Source organism: Tachypleus tridentatus, chromosome 5 (genome assembly GCF_004210375.1).
Source record: "Tachypleus tridentatus isolate NWPU-2018 chromosome 5, ASM421037v1, whole genome shotgun sequence".
Classification (NCBI taxonomy): domain Eukaryota; kingdom Metazoa; phylum Arthropoda; class Merostomata; order Xiphosura; family Limulidae; genus Tachypleus; species Tachypleus tridentatus.
The window spans coordinates 34279012-34300892 of record NC_134829.1 but is presented as its reverse complement, the minus strand read 5'-3'; the positions used below and the strand labels follow the sequence as shown (position 1 = coordinate 34300892).

At 31.5% G+C, this 21881-nt stretch overlaps 1 protein-coding gene across 5 annotated transcripts; it reads right to left on the bottom strand.

Moving 5' to 3' along the window:
- Positions 1 to 864: 864 nt before the first annotated feature.
- On the bottom strand, positions 865 to 21697 carry LOC143250898 (E3 ubiquitin-protein ligase RNF166-like). 5 transcript variants are annotated; one of them, XR_013028427.1, is made up of 7 exons: positions 21430 to 21697; positions 20278 to 20437; positions 19589 to 19819; positions 17276 to 17383; positions 9607 to 9698; positions 6830 to 6902; positions 865 to 6492 (listed from the first exon to the last, which is right to left on the bottom strand). XR_013028427.1 is itself a non-coding variant. In XM_076502066.1 (6 exons), exons 1-5 carry the CDS (start codon positions 21546 to 21548, stop codon positions 15929 to 15931), a joined length of 654 nt encoding a protein of 217 aa, XP_076358181.1. In that variant the 5' UTR covers positions 21549 to 21697; the 3' UTR covers positions 865 to 9698; positions 15894 to 15928. The 5 variants fall into 5 exon arrangements, 3 of the variants coding, with proteins under 3 accessions (XP_076358181.1, XP_076358180.1, XP_076358179.1); XR_013028426.1 differs by having other exon boundaries at positions 6830 to 9698; XM_076502066.1 differs by adding an exon at positions 15894 to 15964 and having other exon boundaries at positions 865 to 9698.
- Positions 21698 to 21881: the final 184 nt, after the last annotated feature.

The following is a 21881-nucleotide window of genomic DNA, read 5'->3' as shown; positions in this document are numbered from 1 at the left end:
TAAACGCTTTAATCCACGTGGCCATGCCAGGCCTACATTGATAATATAACCAATTCTTTGTTCATATCTTTACCAAGTGTTGTGCATAGTACCTACCCCAATATTACTGTATAGGAACTATCAATTAGCTTCCGCTTGTTTTTGTCCGCATTTTCCTGTTTGTCTGAGTTATTGTCCATTACTTTAAATACTCAACTAGTAATTTTTATTTTTCTCCTTATATCTTGTAATTTTTGAGCTACTGTTTAATCTTCTTAAAGTTTTCATACACGAGAACAGTTTTCTCCTTGGGCATATCCTTCTTATGATATTGTAATCTCGAAACACATGCAAAGAAATGAATGGTACGATTTTAAATATTTCGTTTTCACGACAATCTCTCGTTTCCGGTATTCAAATCAAATGGTGAGCCTAGTTAGGCTAAGCTGTTGTTATGTTAACGCAAAACTAGACAATTGGCTGTATTCGCTCTGTCCACCACAGACAATCGAGCCCTGAATTGCAGCATTGTAAGTCCGTAAACTTACGTTTGACGTACCAAGGAACGTTAGTTTAAACTCTTGGAATGAAATGTCACAATAAATGTATATTAGAACGTTTTAACACCGTAGATGTTTCTTACAAGAAATTTGCACTAACCCATATAAAACAGACGTAATATAAAACATTAACAAGTAAATCCAGTTTTACTAAAAATAACTAAGTATTTGCTTTTACCTAACAAAAAACAATTTAATAATTAATATTAATTTTAGTTTTATGTGTAAAACTAGAAATTATATACTGTTTTTTTAAAATACCTTTAAAAATGCATGACACTTCACGTCCAAAACGGTTGTGTAAAATAAATTTCAGAAATTCATGTTTATCTCAAGAATTTTTATTAAAAACTACGTGCGAGTACAATAACCATTTTAGATACAACATATTAGGTTTTCAATGCCCTTATAATTTTTGCAATACTGTGTGTTATTAAAAAATAACAGTTTTCACATGTACAAAATACAGGTCTACTTACATTGAAAAAGTATATCACCCTGATAAAATTCACAAAACATTTTCTACAGCTTAACCCAACAAATATAATCAAATGAACTACACTACTCATAATCTTACATGCGGCTAAATAACTGACATCTCATACAAAGATTCAGCGTAATGTACTTATAAACACTTGACTAAGTATTTCCAATTAAAAACCCTACTAATACAGTTATGGAAACGAAATATACACCATAAAAAAATAATGAAGCTAAGTACACGTTTCCAACTCATTTTTTAATATACTGTTACAAGTAAATTTTTTTTTTAGCAGACAACATGGTTGGTAGAAAAAATACTATTCTTTAAAAGGTTATCTTGTCTTGAGGTGGCATTCACCAAGTTACCATTTCCCTACGTTTTATTCTTCACTGTCATCAATTCAACTCTTCTAAATATAAGGAGCTACTTCTAACTAAGGTATTTTTATAGCTTAACGACAGTTATGCAGAAACACAAACTGATTTTATACATTATTTTCCAAAGAGCAAATGCAAAATATATCAACCTCTGTTCTTAAACAGAAGTAAAGTAGCAGTATCATGTTTTAGTTGGTTCTAACAATGTATTCTCAGATCATTTTTATACCATGGTATAAAATGTTCACAACTTTGTAATCAAGATAGTTACAAACATATATACAATTTAGTATGAATTATAATACATGCCTACATAACCTCATTGAGTTATAAAGAAACTTGACCATGAGGATGACATTATGTCATGGTGACAGTACACAGTGAAAAAAAAATTATAAAGTCAGTTATTAATTTTCTAAGAAGTTGTATTTGAAATAATTGAATCAAAGTTAAAACTAAATTTGAATGTTAAAGATTTTCTTTAATTATTACAAAAATTGTAATTTCACTGTTATCAGAATCACAACAAATAGGCAGTCATTCTAACAATGTAAATAAAGTAACAAGTAAGGACTTTAGTATAAAATGAAACAACAGGAACTAGAATCCACTTACTAAGGTGAGAGCTTTAAGTGATACACATAACAGAAGAACCTGAATTAGTGCACTGCAGACATCAAATGACAACTATTTCCTATCCTAAAATTTCTAACAAACCAATATTCTTCAATAATTTCCACAGTTATGAAATATGCTGACCAAGTTTATGTTATTTCCAAGCCTATATGATTGTTTTATAATACAATTCATATGTTTTATGTAGTTTTGCTGTAATATCTTGCATACAAGAAACTTCAATACCCTTATAAAATAATTCCAATTTAAATATTTATTATATAAATTGGGTAACTGGAGTCTAGAAAGATCAGTATTAGTTGTATCTTTGAAACTACTGTATGGCAGTAGACAATTTGATATCTCTTTCCACTCTCTCCAAGTTCGATCAAATGCTGAATTACTTTCTGTAGTCTCTTTCTCTTCCACTTAAAATTACAAAATTTTTCAACAGAATACCATTTCCAGTTATATTCATATAACCATGGTGCCATATTTCACTGTCATTAGGTCATTAAAAGGACTCACCTTAGTCTATGTATGCACTTCTGACAAATAACTTCAAAATGATCATGATAAAACAGTCCATTTGAAATATCCAGTTATATTTCTTGTTCCCTCAAATACTTACTTATTAATAAAGAAGTGAGATAATTTTACTAAGTTATAAATAAATCCATTATTACTGCTGACAAACATCAGTCTTGCTTGGAAAACAACACAATTAGATGTTAGGTTGAAAATACTGATTCCAACTAAAAACATATACAGGAAAATTATTTTTAAAAAATCTAATTATAGGGAGGAAAAGCTCACCCTTAACCACAGTGGCATCATTTCAGTTATCAGTAACTAGTTTTTTACTTTTAAAAACAGGCATTCAATAGCAAAATGTTATTATTTTACTGCAAGCCAATGTTATCATTCTGGGTCAAAACATCTAGAAAGTGATACCTAACACACATCCATATTGAAATAAATCTTTCAGAGAAAGCAATAATACCCTTAATAGACAACCTGTACAACAGAAACCTTAATAAATCTAAGCAACCCCAGTGAGTTCATATCTTTAATGTAATAACATTTCACTTTTAAGGTTATTATTGCTTATAGTGGTTAAAAAATCATTACACGTTTTAATCTAACACAGCTTTCATAATTTGTGCAAAACCAATATCACATAATACTATCAATAATCTTTGTTTAGTGAATGGTCCAACAGACAATGACTGTGTTTCAGTGTGTCATTAAAACTGATTATTTAAACTATTACTTTTTGTTGCTTCTTTGTTCACATATCAGGTTATCAATCAGTAATCATATTTGTATAAGATGAACATTCATTTTTGACAGTACTTAATGTTTTACATGTCACTTTAAATAAAAGTTCATTTCTGAAAATTTCACTATTCTATCACATTATATATGGAGAAGCTCATATCCACGTTCAACTGGTAGATAAAGTTAATGGTTGAACCATTACGAAATGAAAGTATACAAGAAACACCACAGGATTCAGAAGTTTTCTGGAGGATGCATGCCTTCACCACACACACACACAGTTCACATCTCATCTGTTCTTGCCAGAAATTAACATTTTCCTTAACTGAAGATGTATTTCCTGTAATACTTATCTCTGGTGACAATATAGCTATTTTTGACACTGGCTTTGTCTATCTAAGCATTGGACTCGCATGCTCCAGTATTTTATACCCCATTTAAATACCCTTAGTAATATCCAATCTGGAAATTTCTCCACCCTCATAAATGTGCTCTTTTATCCTGGTACTGCATGTAATCACCTCACTTAAATAAATGTAATTACTTTTTTGAGACTTACACTGGTTCTTGGTAGACAAGATGGGAGAGTGTCAACAGAGATAAGTGTTATTGAAAATACAAAAATGTTAACTTCCAAAACATGCTCACCATCTGCTGACAATATAGCTAGAATCTCGCACTGAGAAGGTTGAGAAGCTGGCGTGGGCATGATCCATACAGAAAGTGTCTGCATAAAACAGTGGTATACCAAGATAAAGTGGTACAGAAGTCGGGAACCACACTACATCCAGAATTGATGTGCTCTTCACTCACAACTGAGTTCCTGTATCAAAGGTGAAATAGTATATGAGTAGATAAGACCCAAACAGATAGCTGAAGATTAGAATTAAGGGACCTTGGTCCCTATATCGCACAATTGAAAGATAGGGCTATTGGACCACAATGTTATATATATATATACACACACACACACACACTTTTGATTCAATCCCAACTTGTAGCCATAGAGTGATGCATGTCACCCCATCAGAATCACAATGAGAAAGCAAGCAACACCAAAATGGACAAATTTTCTCCTCTACCTGAAGAAGTCTAAAAGGCAACACCCCAAACGTAGAATGACAGGACCATGTATGCCTTACTCAACCAAATAATAGAACTCAACCAGTCTGGAATTATGAACACTCATTCTCACTCCCCAACCAAGTGGGCAACAAGTAGTCCAACTGCCCATGGAATTATGGAGAGGATGTGAAACCTGTACTCAACCAAGACCCCATTATAGGACCACTTTGCATTCAGGATTATGAGAAGATAGTGGACCTCCTTCCACAAACAATATACCAAACCAACATTGATTAAAAAGAAGAGCCATTCACACCCCAACCAGTCAGCCTTGTATCAAATCTGAACCAAAATTACGAGTAAGCTCTCATGGAGGACGGTGCCACTCCTACTGACATTTTGAAAAATATCCACAGACCCAAATGAGACAGCACCCAACTTTGCCCTTTTTTCCAATAATGGAGGAACACACACTAGCACTCTGGAGGAAAAAAACCTCTGTCTACCACCCCAGTGGTTGAAAACTGGGTATGCAAACAGACAAGGAGAATACAAGGTCTATCTATCACATCACATAATAAAACAATGAACTTCCCCCAGCCCGAACCAAAAAAATAAGAAATGAGGAGAAGCTAAATCATCTCCCCCTCCACTAGTAATGGAAGGGTAGACTCAGAGGGGACCAGAAAAAGCCACACAATATCACAAATCCAAATGATATATAGAAGGAGTGGGATCCATATCAGACTCATGTGAGGTTGATGTAGTAAGGAAAAGTTTCAGAAAAACAGAATCTAAATTCTCCCCATGATCAACAAAAAGGCAATTTCAAAAGCCCTAGGAGAAAACACCTCATACCAAATGAATGTTTCCATCTCTCAGCTGATAAAAACATGGACACAAGATAATGAAGGAGAACTACAGGAGGTTGGAGTAGCCACTTTGCTGACAACAATAATATGGGAATTCATACCCACAAGTACCATGTCTAATTTAGTTTTCTCAATTATAATATACATGTTTTTGTTTGTTTTTTTAATTATAATTATACTGAAATCCACAAGGAGGCACAAAAATCACATTCCATAACGGGATGATGAGTAATACTGCATCAGAGAAAAAGTTATTACATTATCTAAATTAGGTACGTATGTACAATACTAGGATAGAGACTGCATCGACAAGGATGGTTAAATTTGCAAATTAGCTATTGCCTTGGGCATTTAAGTGGGATATGAGAGACTGGAAAACACTTAGATAGTCAAATGCAATGTCAAAGAACAGCTATATCGTCAGTGGATGTATATCTTGTAATGCTTCCTTCTCATTTAATTTCTTCACAATTCATCATAATATGCTAATAAATAACTTTGCTACACCAGCTGTAGATTCTGTGTACATAAAACTTATAACTATATTGTTAGATGTACACAGAGATTATACCTTACCAAAATATGCTGCTTCAACCACTTGGATACATTTTATTGTTATAGATGAATAAACACATAAGCATAATTCTCACTGTTACATGTGATTAAACACATAAGCTCGATTCTAATAAGTACACACTGTAACTGAAATAAACTACAACCAAGGTATCTAGATACCATCACAAACATTTTTTGGTACATTATTTCTTCAAAAGTTTAGTAAGTAAGTGTGCAACAATCTATATGGGCAATATAAAAAATAAATGCTTTTTGCAAACAGTTGTGCCACTTAATATTTAGGCAAAGTGTAAATTATTGTTGTTTTTTTTAATTACAAGCAGCATCAGAAAGTAAGTTGAGCATAAAATAAAGATCAAGTACATTAATTTAACTTACATTTAAAAGCACAAATTGCAGATAAGTTACAGCCTTCCTTCTGAAAAAAATGTTTTTAACCTTAGTAGAGATAGGTCCATCTTTAAAAAAAGATTGATTATTATTAAGATTCTTTATTAAAAATCAACATTAAATTGAATAAAATTACAGGAATTTATTTAATAATCCAATAACAACTGTTGAAAAACAAAAAGATATGATGTAATCCAACAGCAATAACCTCATTTGGTCCAATGGATGGATTATGCAACCCACAGATATACTGCTTAGCATATGTTCACTTCTGAGCAGTCTAAGTGTGAAACCTATAAAAGTGTAATAATGTAATAAAACACTGGGATACATAAACCATTGTTTTATAGAGTAATAGTGTGATCTGTTACAAGTTAATATTTCTTATATTTCATATAAGATATTATTTGAAAAGATATCTTCTGCATCATCAGAAAGTAAAATGAAACAATCTGCAAGTCCCTTGTTCTGAGCCTGTAGTCTACAGTACCCTTGGGTTCCATGGATATTCTAAACTCAGTTTATGGTGGTTGAGATTAAGTTTCCAAATTATTGTTAAAAAATAATAATTATTATACAATATTTGACTGAATGAAAATAATGTTTTATTTAAAAACTGAATTAACTTACTCATATTAGTTGCTTGTATACACAGGAGCATCTGCTTCTGTCAAAATACCTGAACATTAGAGTCCACAAGATTCTTTAGACCATAAATGAGAAAAAAACAAAACAAGTCAAGAACCACTGTTCTAACTGACAAAATCTTTCAATTTGTAGTTAGAGCAATGAGATCATCTTTCATCTTGTAGTTAAGATAATGACAGTCATTTAACTTGTAGTTAAGATAATGACAGTCTTTTAACTTGTAGCTAAGACAGTGACAATCTTGTAACTTGTAGCTAGGACAATGGCATAATCTTTCAGCTTGTAGCTTGGACAACACATGGAACTTAACTGGGCCACTAATAAAATTTCAGGTAATTCCCTTCTAGGAAAGAAAATTAACTGAATAATAGTCGTGCTACAACTATAATTTACAGTGGCTTATAGCTTCACATAAAGAAAGTAGTTGTAAACCCTAAGAAAATACTATTTGAAGTCATTATTGATTACAAAATGCCAACCATATTTAAGGAATCATAAAAAAATGTATTTCTCAAATTTTACTAAAAACAAAATGTCAAATGTAACATACTGTATATACAAAAATATATACCAAAACCACATCTTTTATGTTCCTGTCATATTTACATTATGTATTTCAAAAACTTTCAAGAAATTAATATGCCACACTAAGAAGAAATAATTTTAGTGTTCAATGTTAATGTAGTTTTTGACAGCTAGATATCCTATTCTATACTATTGAAATTCAGGGACAATCATCATTTTTATTACCAAGTAATTCCTTGGTATTCTGAACCAGATGTAAAAAGTGTGCAAGATTTAGTTATACTTTCTTCACCAATTTTCCAAAAGGAGTTTAAAAAGCTTGAACTCACATTAATATTTTCTGTATTTATGGTAAAGCTACTAAGACTATCTGCTACTGCCCCAAATATTGAACTACTGACCACAGTGAAGAAAGCCAATTAGCAGCATCTTAACATCACCTTCCACATTAAGGGACTGCCTGCCATTCTTTACCCTTTGCAACAGAACACAGGTCAAAAGCCATGTCATTACATTTGTTGACTTACCTTTGAAAACTTATTGAACTACTATTTTATGAATTTATGTCAATAAATTTGGTATCAAACTGTACATTACAATTCGAACTTTATTATTATATAGGAGTTATTCTTAATTTAACCTGTCGAATGCCAAGTATTTCAGCTGCTACAATACAACTCTGATGCTTCTTCATTTTGTAACTTTTTTTGGGGACGCCACTTTGGACCGAAAGTGAAACAATTTGTAAGTAGGTCAAATGCATGTATGGTGCTGACATCCAGCATTGAAGTTGGGTATTATTGAGAATAAATTAACTCGTCCGTGGCACTGTGTTACCGACTGGCTTGGACAAGTTACCTTGTCTACAGCACTGAACAGGTTAAAAGTAAATATTAAAAGAACAAACGTAAACAGAATTTTTCTAAGCCATGTGATACATTGAATGCAGCACTTGTTCAAATTAGATATCTGTGATACGAAAATACAAAGTCTATAGCTTTGTACAAATCACAAACTTAAATTACCAATAATGATGAGCTATGATAAAAAATAAGAACCTTATTTTATTATCTGTATCTTATTATTTTGCCAAGATATGGCTTGTGTACTGAACAAACACATAAGAACCATTCACCTCTTTCCATTTTTGAAAACAGTCCCTCATACACACTTATATGACCTTTGATCCATGATCCATCATAAAAGGATTGAAGTAAATAAATAATTTGTAGCAAGACACAATCTGAACTCCACTTACCAGCTCTGAGAATCAGAGCTATATCACAGGAAAACCTGTTTCCACTTTCTTTCTATCATCCCCTCTTCACCAAGTTTGGGCTTATTGATAAATATCTTGTACTTCAGCAAAGAATAATTGAAGTTGTGAGTATTCTCTAAAATGATTTAACCCAGCTAAATGGACTTAAATACTGGCATCATGTTTGAAAATAACCAGACCCAGAGGAACAGGCTGAAGTGAGAGACAGATTATACCTTTTAATATACCTATTTTTGGAAAACTACTGGGGAAAAAAAGTAAATACATAACCATAAATATTATTTTTCTAGTCTAAGATGCTCATATTTAACCATACTATAATACAGTTACATGTCCAACACAAAACTTTACTTGTTGTACAAGTAAAATTCACAGTGAAAGTCCTTAATTTTTCTTTATAACTTATACTCTCAACCAGATTACTGATGAACCAAACATTAATCATGACTATTAACTGTTCTCTCACTTCATACTCTTTGCCCACAGTGATCTTACCCTTGGACAAAGCATCAAGTATGAATGTTATGTTTCCTGCAACATTACACACAAATAACAGAATTAAATGTAAATTGAGTAGTTTCTAGAAAACTTTCAGATAAGAACCACATAATCAATCTGAGAAATGTCAAACATCCAGAAAGGTTATGCTATTAGATAGCCATAATGACAGAGTGAAAAACAGTACAGTGTATCACTGTTAAATATAGTCACTTCACACACAATTTTAAAGTAGTCCAAGTGAGGATAATGTTTCTAAAAATACTAGGCAGCATTTTTATATTTTACAATTTGTTTATAACTTTAAAACAACAGGTGGTAATAGTCAAGTAGAAGACACCTGGGATTATTCAGAGATAAAGGTGAACTTTACAAAGTATATACATTTATATAACACCAAAACATTTTACAAATAAACTCTTTTATTAAGAAAAAGCACTGTAGCTAAACAAATTACCAAGAAGTATAACAGATAATGAAATTTTACAAATCCTTTAGAGATGCTTCTAGAGCTTTTTGCAGGGCTGTGCTGTCATCTAAGTTGTAGTCCTGTAAATAAGAAAGAAAGTTTTAAAAACCAATTAGCTACTCAGAACATTCTACAATATTAACCAAATCGCTACAAATGACAACTGAAAAAAGTTTGCAAGTGAATAATTCACATTTCTTTTTTGCAAAGAAACACTTATTAGTAAGAAAGAAAACCAATGTAAGTGCTTACCCAAAGTGTCAGTACAGTCAAAAGAGAAGAATGGTTTCCTTCTTGTCTACTTCTTACTAGTTATTTCTTTATGATAGTAATGTATAATTAAATATGGATCATGCCATGTGTTGATTAACTTTAGTCAAAAACTGCTGTACTATACACTCAAATCCCACTTTAAAAAAAACAACACAAAAACTACATAATATAATTGGAGGAATCCAACCCATTTTCTGTCCCATGGTAGGAATACACATTCCATGAATGAATACACTTCTGTATACTGAAAAACAAAGCAGTTTTGTAACTGTTCAACTGTATAGTGAATAGAGATTATATTATTGTCAAATTTTTTTGTTTTTCATCATGTGCAGAACAGGGTTCCTTGATGTTTAATATCATACATGCTAAAAGACTTATACTTTACATCCAACCTCCCAATCCCCTTCCATTGAAAACAATACACAATGAGTTTTGGATATTTTTATAAATGTATGTATATATCTTATTTATTTTTCCACTTAAACAGAAGATTCCATTTTAAAATCAGTTAAAAATATTACTTTTTGATAATTTTCAAGATAAATATTTTATGGTAACAGAGAGTTCAGTTCATTATGAAAATATCTCAGCATACCCAACAAGAGAGTACGATGTTTGTTCATACATTCTTTAACCTTACTGCCACAGGTTGTGGATCATAGACCATGTAACAGCATTCGTTGATTTGCATTTAAAAGTTTATTAAACTATTATTTTATGAATCTAGGTCAATAAGTTTTGTATCAAATTGTTGATTATAAATTAAATTATTAGAGTATTGTATGTTAGTTAACTTGTTAATTTAAAACTAAATATTAAAAGAACATTTCTAAATATCAATTTTTTTGTGTCACGTAGTAAGCAGAATGCAGCATTGGTTCAAATTATGTTTGTGGTGTCCAAATACAAAGTTTATTGTTTAATACACATTAGTACCTCAAATTACTAATATTGCCAAATTAGAATATAAAATAAAAACCTCCTATCTTTTCTATTTGCTGATATATTGCTTCATGTACTGAATAAGGCACAATGGTATCACCCATTTTTTTCCATTTTTTAAGACACTTGGTTATGTAAACCTACTCACATCTATGAGGTGTGAATAACCAAACAAAAGCTCAGAATGTCCCATGCACAATTCTTTGAGTCTTTACACATAATTTGTAAGAAAGATCTTTTCTTTTCATTCTAGAATCAAAAAGGGTACGTTGACACTTTAGTGAGCTCAAAATGTAATATTTTGTAGACCTGAATACAGTTTAGTTACTATATTTCATAACCTGTAGTGGAATTCTAAGGTAGTGACATAGTAATTTATATCTTTAATTATGATTTCAAGTCTATAAGTAAAACCTAAAAAAAAAAAATTAACATCCACATGCAAAATTTATAAGGCTTAGCAACCAACGGAAGTAGCAAACAAGTACAAAGTCAACATAAGGCTTAGCGGAAGCAGCAAACAAGTACAAAGCCCACTTAAGGCTTAGCAACCAACGGAAGCAGCAAACAAGTACAAAGTAAACATAAGGCTCAGCAACCAACGGAAGCAGCAAACAAGTACAAAGTAAACATAAGGCTCAGCAACCAACGGAAGCAGCAAACAAGTACAAAGTCCACTTAAGGCTTAGCAACCAACGGAAGCAGCAAACAAGTACAAAGTCCACTTAAAGCTTAGCAACCAATGGAAGCAGCAAACAAGTACAAAGTCAAAATAAGGCTTAGCAAACTATGAAAGCAGCAAACAACTACAAAGTCCACAACTAGAAGAGATAATTCTTTGCTTTACTTCTTCATTTGTTGTTCTGTATTTTAAGAACATTTTAATAACTTACTTCTAAATAATAATAATGTATATATACATATATAATGTATTATAACTGATACATAATTGTACTTTACAAAATACTAGTCCACTAAAACACAGCCAAGGCAGGTCACTTTACAAAGACCAATTTTATACTTTTGGATATGGTAACATGAATTCATGTGCACTGCATCATTGCAACTTCTGTTATGTTAGCAAGGCACAACTGGTAGGTCAGTATAATAAAATAAATAAATATATATAAATGTATAATGCTATGAGATTTAATCTATTTAGACTAAACATTTGTATTATAATATGTTGTCATTCTACAATGAAAAAGGCATAAATTTTATTCATTTCCTAATAATGTATGGTGGTTATGAGGTTGGTCAAATTGACAAACCCCAACAAAATTAAGATAGAGAGAATAAGAAACAAAATATAAACATACATACACTGAATGCTACGTAAAAATTTATTCACTACTAAAACCACTGTGGGTTTTTTCCTAAATGTGTCATAAATAACATTTGCCAGAACTTTGGTATAGAATTGCATCATCTTTTTACTGGTAGGTGTAAAAGCATTTGAATGCTGCACTGTTGCTCATAGCATCAACAACCTGCATTGGGGGCATTCCTTTTTTGAAAGCTTTGCCAGATCAGATCAATAACAATGAGAAAGGGACCATTGTCAAGAAACAAAATCTTATCTCTATTAGAAGATGATGATTCTACTTTTGAAGAGCAGAGAAGTGAAAAAGACAATGAAATTGAGGATGATCATTTCATTAAATATTCACATTACATAGTCCAGGACACAACATGTCAGAGCAATTTGCCTCAACAACCCAAAATAAAACATATAACTCTAAAGATAAAAAAAAGAAGTTTGGGATTCTAATTCATCTCATTAACCAAGTGGTAGAACTGCTTTTCACAATATAGATAACATTTGGATCATCTAGGTTTCACAAAAAAGAATGTGAAGAATGTTGTTTCTTCTTTTGAGCTTTTATATCTGCCAACCTCCAATCAACTCTGTTTAGCATTGGACAAATATTGAAGGTAAACTGGCATATAAGAACTCATGGGAATAACTTGATGACAATGAATTTAAAAAAAATATTGAACATCTAATTCTCCTAGGGGTTTATGGATATAAAGTTAACAATATTTTACAGCTATGGATCAAGGACAATGACCTCCTTATTTTCAGTAAAACAATGGGTCAACAAAGATTTCAACAGACACTAAGAGTATTACAATTTGAAAATACACAGACAAGAAGACAAAACAGAAGTACTGACAAACTGAAACCTGTTCAAGACATGTTTCAGAGGAATAAACACCTACAAGATGCATATATTCCAGAGATATGTATGAATGTTGATGAGCAATTAGTATTATTCAAAGGATGCTGCCCATTTAAGCAATATATCCCATCGAAGCCAGGAAAATATCGAATCAAAATCTGAACAACGTGATGCTGAGCCTTCCTGTACAAAGAAGATGCAAATATACACAGAGAAAAATCCAGATGATGGATGTGAAATCAGTCATGGTGAAAGAGTTGTCTTGATTTGGTCAAAGAACTGGAAAAGTTAGGCAGAAATATTACTTGCAATAATTTTTTCACCAGTTTATCATTAGCACATCAACTACTAAACAAAAAGCTAACTATAGTTAAAACCATAAGAAAGAACATAGTTGAACTGCCTATTCTGAATTCACAAATCCAAAAGGAATGATTGTTAAAATTACATTATTTGGATTTCAAGCTGATTCAATGGCAGTATAGTATTGCTCAAAGAAAAGCTATGTGGTCAATCTCCTCTTCACTATATATTTACAACCTGTTCTTGACACCAATAAAGAAGATAAAACCATAAGAATTTTTTTATTACAACAGTTCAAAAATGGCATTGATACCTTCAGTGACTCAAAACTACAGTTGTAAAAGGATGGCTTGAAGGTGGCAGAAAGTTGTATTTTATAACATCAATGATATCAGTGCAGTAAATGCTTTCATAGTGTGACAAGAATTAAATTCTTAAAAACACTAATGAGGCATAAATAAATGTAGAGCATTTCTCATCCAGTTTGACAAAGATCTTGGTGAAGTCAGTGCTGTTTCAAAAACTGTACCAACAAGAAAAAGGAAGGCAGTACAATCAACTGAAACTCAACACCTAACACACAAAAAAAAAACATGATGTGCAATTTGTGCTTACAAAAAAAAGAACCAGAAAAAATGTAAACAGCATGTTCGTGCTGCACAAGATGCACTGAGCATTCCAATGTAGGTAGCCTTGATGGTTAGTAATTCAGTGTTTCAACATTGTCTGTATAAATTATCAATAATTCAATGTTTTTTGTTCTCAACGTTCTTGTATTAAGCAAGTTATTAATAAACTCCATTCTACTTTTATAGCATCATTTCTCCAGCAATGGCAAAAATTCTGTTCTATGTCTACTGGACTCACAATGGTATTTAATGCAACTTTTATAAATGGTAGTCTGATGGTTAAAGTTACTACTCCTACAACATCCAAAAACAAGCCATTTCAAAGACCACCCATTGTTAAAATAACAAAACTATCTTACTTGAAAATTACTCCTCTCTGCCAAAATTTATGTTTCTGTCCCCTAGTCTTACTACTCTCACTGTTAAATATAAAGAAATGACATATCAACATTATTAATTCCCTTAACAATCTTAAACACCTCAATCAGATCCACTCTAACTATTCTTTCTTTCAAGATAAAATAGTATGAGAGAGTTCAACCACTCCTTGTATGACAGCCCCTTCATTCCAAGCATCATTAACCATTTTCTGAACCTTTTCCAAAAATTTGATGTCTTTCCTAAGATAAGGAGCCTAAGACTGAATGCAACATTTCAAATGTGGCCTAACCAGTGACATATACAATGAAATTATAACCTCATTAGACTTGCATTCAATATTTCTGTTCATACAACCTAAAATCCTATTGGCCCTACCACTAGCAAAAGCACACTGCTTGTATGGCTTCAGAGACTGATTGAATATTATACCAAGCTTTCTTTCTTTTGTAATATTGTTAAGATTATTCCCATCCAAATTATACTTATAATTCAAATTATGATAGCCTGCATGCATTGTCTTGCATTTATTATAATTAAAACCTATCTGCTATTCATTTGCCCAACTCACTTAATCATCTAAATCCTTTTGTAAATCAGCAGCATCTTCTTCAAAGCCAGCAACACACAAGATCTTAATATCATCTTCAAATTTAAGTAATTTTTTGACTATTCCTCCATCTATGTCATTGATATAAATCAAAAAAGCAAAGGTTCTAAGGTTGTCCCACTCACAACATTAACTCAGTTTAACTAAACTCTATTTACAACAACCCTCTGTTTTCATCCATCCAGCCATTCTTCTATCCAATTTGGCAACTTATCCCCTACACCCATACAGACAATTTTTTTTGCAAGCCTTTCATGTGGCACCTTGTCAAATGCTTTCTGAAAATCCAACTGTGCCACATCTACATCCTTACCTCAAATACATAAGCAGTAACCTTTTCATAGAATACCAAAATATTTGTAAGGAAAGATTTTCCTTTAGTGAAACTGTGTTGGCTATTAAATAAAATTCTAATCTTTGTTAAGTAACTTCACAAAGTATCTTTTAACAGACTTTCCCAAAATTTACCCACAATTGATGTAAGATTAATGAGTCTATAATTATTGGGAGGATTGTTTATCACCTCCAGTACATCAGCTAACTTTCCAATTCTCTGTTACTTGCCTACTCTTCAAGGACTGACAAAAAATGGTAGTAAGTGGCTCACATATCCAATCTTTAACCTCCTTCAAAACCCTTAGGGAAATATAATCTGGCCCAGGAATATTTTATTTTTAAGCATCCCAATTTGTACTTAACCAGCTTACAATTAATGCAGTAATCTTGTTTGATCTCTGTTCAAGGAGTGGAATGCTGCTTATATCTTTGTTACTAAAAACCAAAGAAGAAGCAAAATTTAACAACCCAGTCATCTCATAATCATCAGATACTGATATTCCTTTATTATCCCAGAAAGGTCCTACCCCATTCTAACATTTTGTTTACACTTAATGCACTTAAAGGTATCCTCACTGCTAATTTTTACATATTTACCCAACCTCTTCTCATACATACTTTTTGAGGTCCTGTTTCACCAACTTTCTTGATATTCAATAATCTTCTATGTCCCCTGTTATGCCAGTCAACTTAAATTACAATTAAATTGATTAATCATACAAAATAATATATTATTCTAATTATCCAAGTATTTGAAATATTATCATCATGAGTTTACATTCTTATTATGTATTAAGCTTGTTCACCTTAATCCCTATGCATCACAACTCATGAAAATAATCAACTAATCAAAACTAATATTTTCAATTCTTCCAACTATCCAATTAAACAAAATTTTGCTATCACAATTTGTGATTATTATTTTCTTAATTAAATCAAGTTTAATTAGCCTTAGGCCACCATAGTTTGGTGATTCAAGGGTCCTGGGTTTGATTCTCATTGTCACATGCTTTATTTTTGGGGTATGAAACTTAGAATCCATTTCAATGAAGAATGAGAGAAGAAAAGTTCAAACAGGGAGCTCCAAAGAATCATGTATTATAAAAAAAGATATGCAATGTTAACATGTAACAAACATAAAACTAAGTTCCCATCAGAAAACAGGAAATTGATTGAAGATTCTGTAAAGGAAAGCATGAGCAAAAATCTCATCTGAATACTATTAGTACCAACTGAGAAACTGACTAAGCTGCATAGACAGAGTCAGCTGTGTTAGGAGTAGCATCACACACCTATTGGTAGAGGGTTGTTTCAAACTATTATGCAACTGTTTCACACCTCACACGATGGAGTAAGTTGGATTATCAAGGCTAACATTGAGTAAACATTTGCTCATGTAAAGGACACTAAAAGAAACGTTTTTCTGTGAGAAGAGGTAAGATGTCATATGGCACCTCTTGAATGTTTAATTTTTTATACTTAATTTATTATGTAGCAGAAATGTATGAAGTATCAATCTCTAACAATTTGTGATAATGAAAAACCCACTTGAAGTAAAAATATATACTTATCTAACAATTATAACAGTTTGAAAAAAGCTGAAACAGAACAAGCTGTGATATCATACCCACATTATGTTGACAATGTTTTCTTCCCTCATGTCAATATTAATAGAAAAATGGCTGAATAATAACTAATTTTTTCTAATACAAACAAACCCATTAGATAAGGCCTATTATCCCCACAGTTAAGTTAAAAATTACTTTACTTGCAAATAACTACATAACCAGTTGATTTAATACTTATTAATTTTGTTTGTTACCTAAAAGTTATATAATATAGGAATTACATAAATACAAATTTTTGCCTTGATCCTCAGAAATTAAACATTAGTTATGGGTATTCACTTGAACAACCTGAGTGTTCTAACATAATATAGAAACTTAAATTTGATTGTTTTGCATTAATAAAAGTATGAACAAAAACAGGATAAAACTTACCACAAAAAATTCATATTCAAATTTGTGACGTAGATTGAGGTGGATGAGAAAGTTAGCACTTTTTTTTTGAGGATCTCCCCAAGGCATGGAGGCACAGACAGGACAAACCTACATGAAGAAATTTGTAAACTTAGCTACTGGTAACACATCAAATGAAGCTTTAGAACAATTCAGATAAGGCCACATGCATGAAACAGGCAGAATAAACCTACATAGATATAAATACTGAAACTTAAACAACAAAAAAAATCCTTAAGCACATTAAATATGTTGTTTGTAAACATTTAATTAAGAGTATGTCTTTACTTAATCAAGGTGGAAGGAAAAACTTTTTTTTAATCTTTTTTACACTAAAAATACTCATTGCACCAAGAAATCCCATGGTTATGATGTAAAATATTTGTTAAAATAACTTCATCCTCAAAGTGAAGATGAATTATATAAACATATTATTTCTGTGGTCACACACTCTTAGTTTCAGTCCAACAGCTGTAAAAAAAACACTATAATTAGCAACTGGTGACATAAATACAATGTATTTATGTATTACGCAATTCTAGTCTTATAAATTAAGTATCTGTATTATTAGCTTTTGAAGGTTTAAGATATTTACTTTGTGTTACATATTTTTGTACAATGTTTCAGATTTGGTTAGAATTGTAAGTTACCCACTGCACAATAATATCTAACTATTCAGAGAACAGAAAGATTGAAAAGTAGTCTTATGAAGTGCATAATAGTAAGTTAGGCCTAGCTTATTCAATTTTATCACTTTTTTGTACTGATGTTGGTTGTTAGAAATATATTTACACCTGTGAAGATATTTGATTTTAATCTATTTATGATACATCATTAAGTATATAACTCTTGAAATACAAAATTCAAACCCTGTAGTTTCTATTGTCTTCTTTTATTTGTAAGTTTTAAATTTTAATTGTTTTCAAAATTGGTTTAGTTTAGAAATGAATAATGACATCAACAGAAATGTAAAAATGAAATCTGTGCATGAGTGTGTAAATTTACATTCATGAAAAACAGAGATAAATGTAAATTTACATACAATAAGAGACATGCCCTAAGGTGTGGAGTGGCTTGGGTGGAACAAACCACATACAGCAAATCAACTATGTTTAAAATTCAACCACTGAGAACTGACTTTCATGCAGAAGTAGGATTGTAAGTTAACTACAATCCAAAACATAACTGCTGGGAACTTACACCTACACAAGGGTAGGAAAGGAGATCATACTGTCTTTACCTCAATTTCAGCTTACTGGAGGGAAACATTTCCATTACAGAACAGGGCAGATGCAAGCAGAGCACAATACACAGATATTCCACCTCAAACACAGAAACATCTTCAGCATAAAGACATCGAGGGTTAGCATAAGAGGAAGAAGTGGAGAAACTAACAAGTGTGCACACCATGAGCCACAACATGAAAATGTGCACCAAAGACAAAATGAATGATGCACTAGGCACCTCTTGTATGCATGTGTATGGGCTTAGTGATTAGTTCAGCTCCAACTCCTAATCTCAACTGCTAGGATTGACACTTATGCTTGTGTAAATACACTAGTAGAACCTCTAAGATGGTTACACAGAATGCAGAATTCATAATTCAAAATGAATAACCAAACACAATCATGTTTTCAGAAATAAATAAAAAAAGTAGACAAATTTTGAAATGAAGTTAAGTTCAGTAACTGGGTATTCATACAAAATAATTCTAATTCAAAATATGTTACAAATATTGCTATTGTATAATAAATAGTACACTGGTTGCAAAAAGTAATAGAAAGATTAAAAAACAAACACTTGAAGAAGGCACAAAATAAATGTCAGGACATGAACTCTGCCAAAGAAGAAGTGATAGATAAGTGGAATAGCATGGAGGAACTCAAATGAGTGGTGTGGGTGTGTAGTACTGCTCTTGCAGATAATTATTAAATGTCTCTGGATATAAATGTGGTTAAAGAAGGTAAAATCTTTCCATATGTAAATAAATTAATAATACACACAAACATATATACACATGTAAAAATAAACAATAAACATGTAATCAGTGATGTCGAGAAAACCCACTTGTAGAGAAATATATATGCAAAAACGGCTCGTTTGGGTTGAGAAAATATTTTACACAGAAGAGCGAACAACGTTTTGACCTTCTATGTAAAATATTTTCTCAACCCAAACGAGCCGTTTTTGCATATATAATAAACATGTAAATTATCTTCAACTCTAAGAAATTATATTTTTGCAATCTTACCACTAAATGTTCAAATAAAAACTACATATAAATCTTCAGCTTACTACACTTGTCTTGTTCCCTGTGTGTTTCTGGTTGCAGTGATCACGTAGGCCGTGAACATCCAAGTTCTTCAATGAGCAGTATGGACAGTTAAATGTGAACCTATTTGGAATATCTGACAACACAGGCTTTTCTGGCTCTGGCTCTCCTCCACATGCACCAAGCTCTCCACTATCATCTTTGTCCAACTTTAAACAAGACATATGATGTGCTCGAAGCTTTGATAGGGCAATCTTAAAGTAAGAAATGCAATAACATGCTGATATTAAATAAAAAAAAGATATGGTAATCTTGCTGAGCATCCAAAATAATAACCTTCCAACTATATAATGAAGGGTGCCAAAACTCAATCAATATATACTGAAAAAATAAAATATATATGTAAAACCTTTCAGACTTCTTACATTCTTTCATTCATATATTACATATTTATAATTAAAATAACTCTCTTTCAAGATTTTGCTTCATATCGTTCTTGCCTAAATTTTTAAGGTCCAAATTAAAATTTTAAAACTATAAAAACTACATCAAAATATTATATCAAATTAATTATATCTTTTCTCATTCTCACATGCAGTGAAGTTTGGTGAAATATTACTTTTGAGATGATTGTGCATAAGTCACGCTCAAGTCACACAACACATAACTCAGAAAGTCTTAAAATAATGAGAACAAGAGGATGTTTAAGTACCTTTTTTTTGCAACCCAAACATACTCCTCTACAAGTTGAAATCTTCTTTTCAAGTTCTATTGCTTTTGTTTTCTTTACAGGATCAAATGAAGTTCGACACAAAGGACACACAGATTTTGTTCCTTTACATGCACAGTTCACTAAACAGCTATGACAGAACCTGACAAACAAACAAATATTATGCATGAAGATAATAGTTGTAACAAAGACAGAAATAAGCATAAACTCTACTAAATATATAAACAGATTATTAAGTGTTTCTTTTCATCAATTTTAGGAAACTATGTTTACCTTTATTGTTCATTATGTACAAAAACTCTGCCAATGATATTAAACTCTAGTACTTCTAGTTGTACTAAAAATGTGAAGATATCACAGAATGACCTTTAATTATGTTAAGTGCAAGGCTATAAATATACTTGGGTCATTGGATTTGTACACTTACAATTTATGGCATTCCATCCATCCTGAAGAAAAGCAGTTGGCTGTAGTAATGAATAAGACACTCACACTACAGAAGCAATGTTCTTTTATTAGCAGTAAAACTAATGGGATTTCAGGAAATATTTAGGAGACATCATGGTTACAAGTAAAAAAAGGTAGTTATCTCTGGCTATATAAACTAGTTCAGCTTCACTTGGGATACTTCTGCAGTTTTTGTTCCTTCTAAGAAGGGACTTATTGGAAAGGGTTCAGAGGATGGTTACATGAATTATTCTAAAAATGTAAGAGTTATTTAATGGGGCTAGTTTAATTTATCTTACAATTTATCTCTAATTAATAACAGTACTAATTTTATTCCAATCCATTTTCATAAAAATGTGTGTATGATTTAAGTGTAGTTGTAAATTTTGCATTTCACCTTATTTTTAGATTTTATACTGCACAACACTGTTCTCTCTTTTAAAGCATGCCTAAAATTTAAATCAATGAGTGTTATGTTTGAAAAGAAAATGCCAAGACTGTTGGATTACTGGTTCACTACACAATTGCTACACTTAGCAACTTTCCTTCTATACAGTTTTTCAATTTTAAGATGTGGGTAAAATTATGCCCTTTAATGATAATTTTATATTACTGTTTTGTTAGTTTGGACTGTATGAGAAAAGCTTCCTGCTGTTTTTTTACTTATGTAACAGAAAGTTTACTTACGCATGACCACAACAAATCCTCATTGGTGTGTCAAATATTTCAAGACAAACAGGACAAGTAACATCATCTAAGTTCTCCAAAATCTTTCCAGAATCTCTCAGAAATGTAAAAACAGACATTTTTATACTAAATATCTCTCCAAAATTATACTTTAACCTTTTAACAAAATTATTCTCTCAATAAAAATGAACGATCATAAACAGTTTCGCTAGAAGTAAACAAAAACATTCACGAAACTAATTTCTCTGTCATTGTTCAACGTTTGCCCTCTACTGGGCAAATCTGATCATTATTGTGACTAAGTTATAAAATCAGAGGTTTAAACATTTGAGGTGATTTTGAATAACAGAAAAAATATTTTTGAGATCAAGAGAGAATTATATCTTTTAAACAATATTGAAAATCATAATTTAAAGGTGCGTAATTAAGGTTTATTTGTCTGAGCAGACAAT

Excerpts from the sequence above, each read along its gene's own strand:
- LOC143250898 (XM_076502064.1), bottom strand. The coding sequence starts at position 21,548 with ATGTCTGTTTTTACATTTCTGAGAGATTCTGGAAAGATTTTGGAGAAC. Across the intron at positions 19,820-20,277 it reads GTTTGGGTTGCAAAAAAAAG|ATTGCCCTATCAAAGCTTCG; the intron begins GTACTTAAACAT and ends TCTTACTTTAAG. Across the intron at positions 17,384-19,588 it reads CAGGGAACAAGACAAGTGTA|GTTTGTCCTGTCTGTGCCTC; the intron begins GTAAGCTGAAGA and ends TTCTTCATGTAG.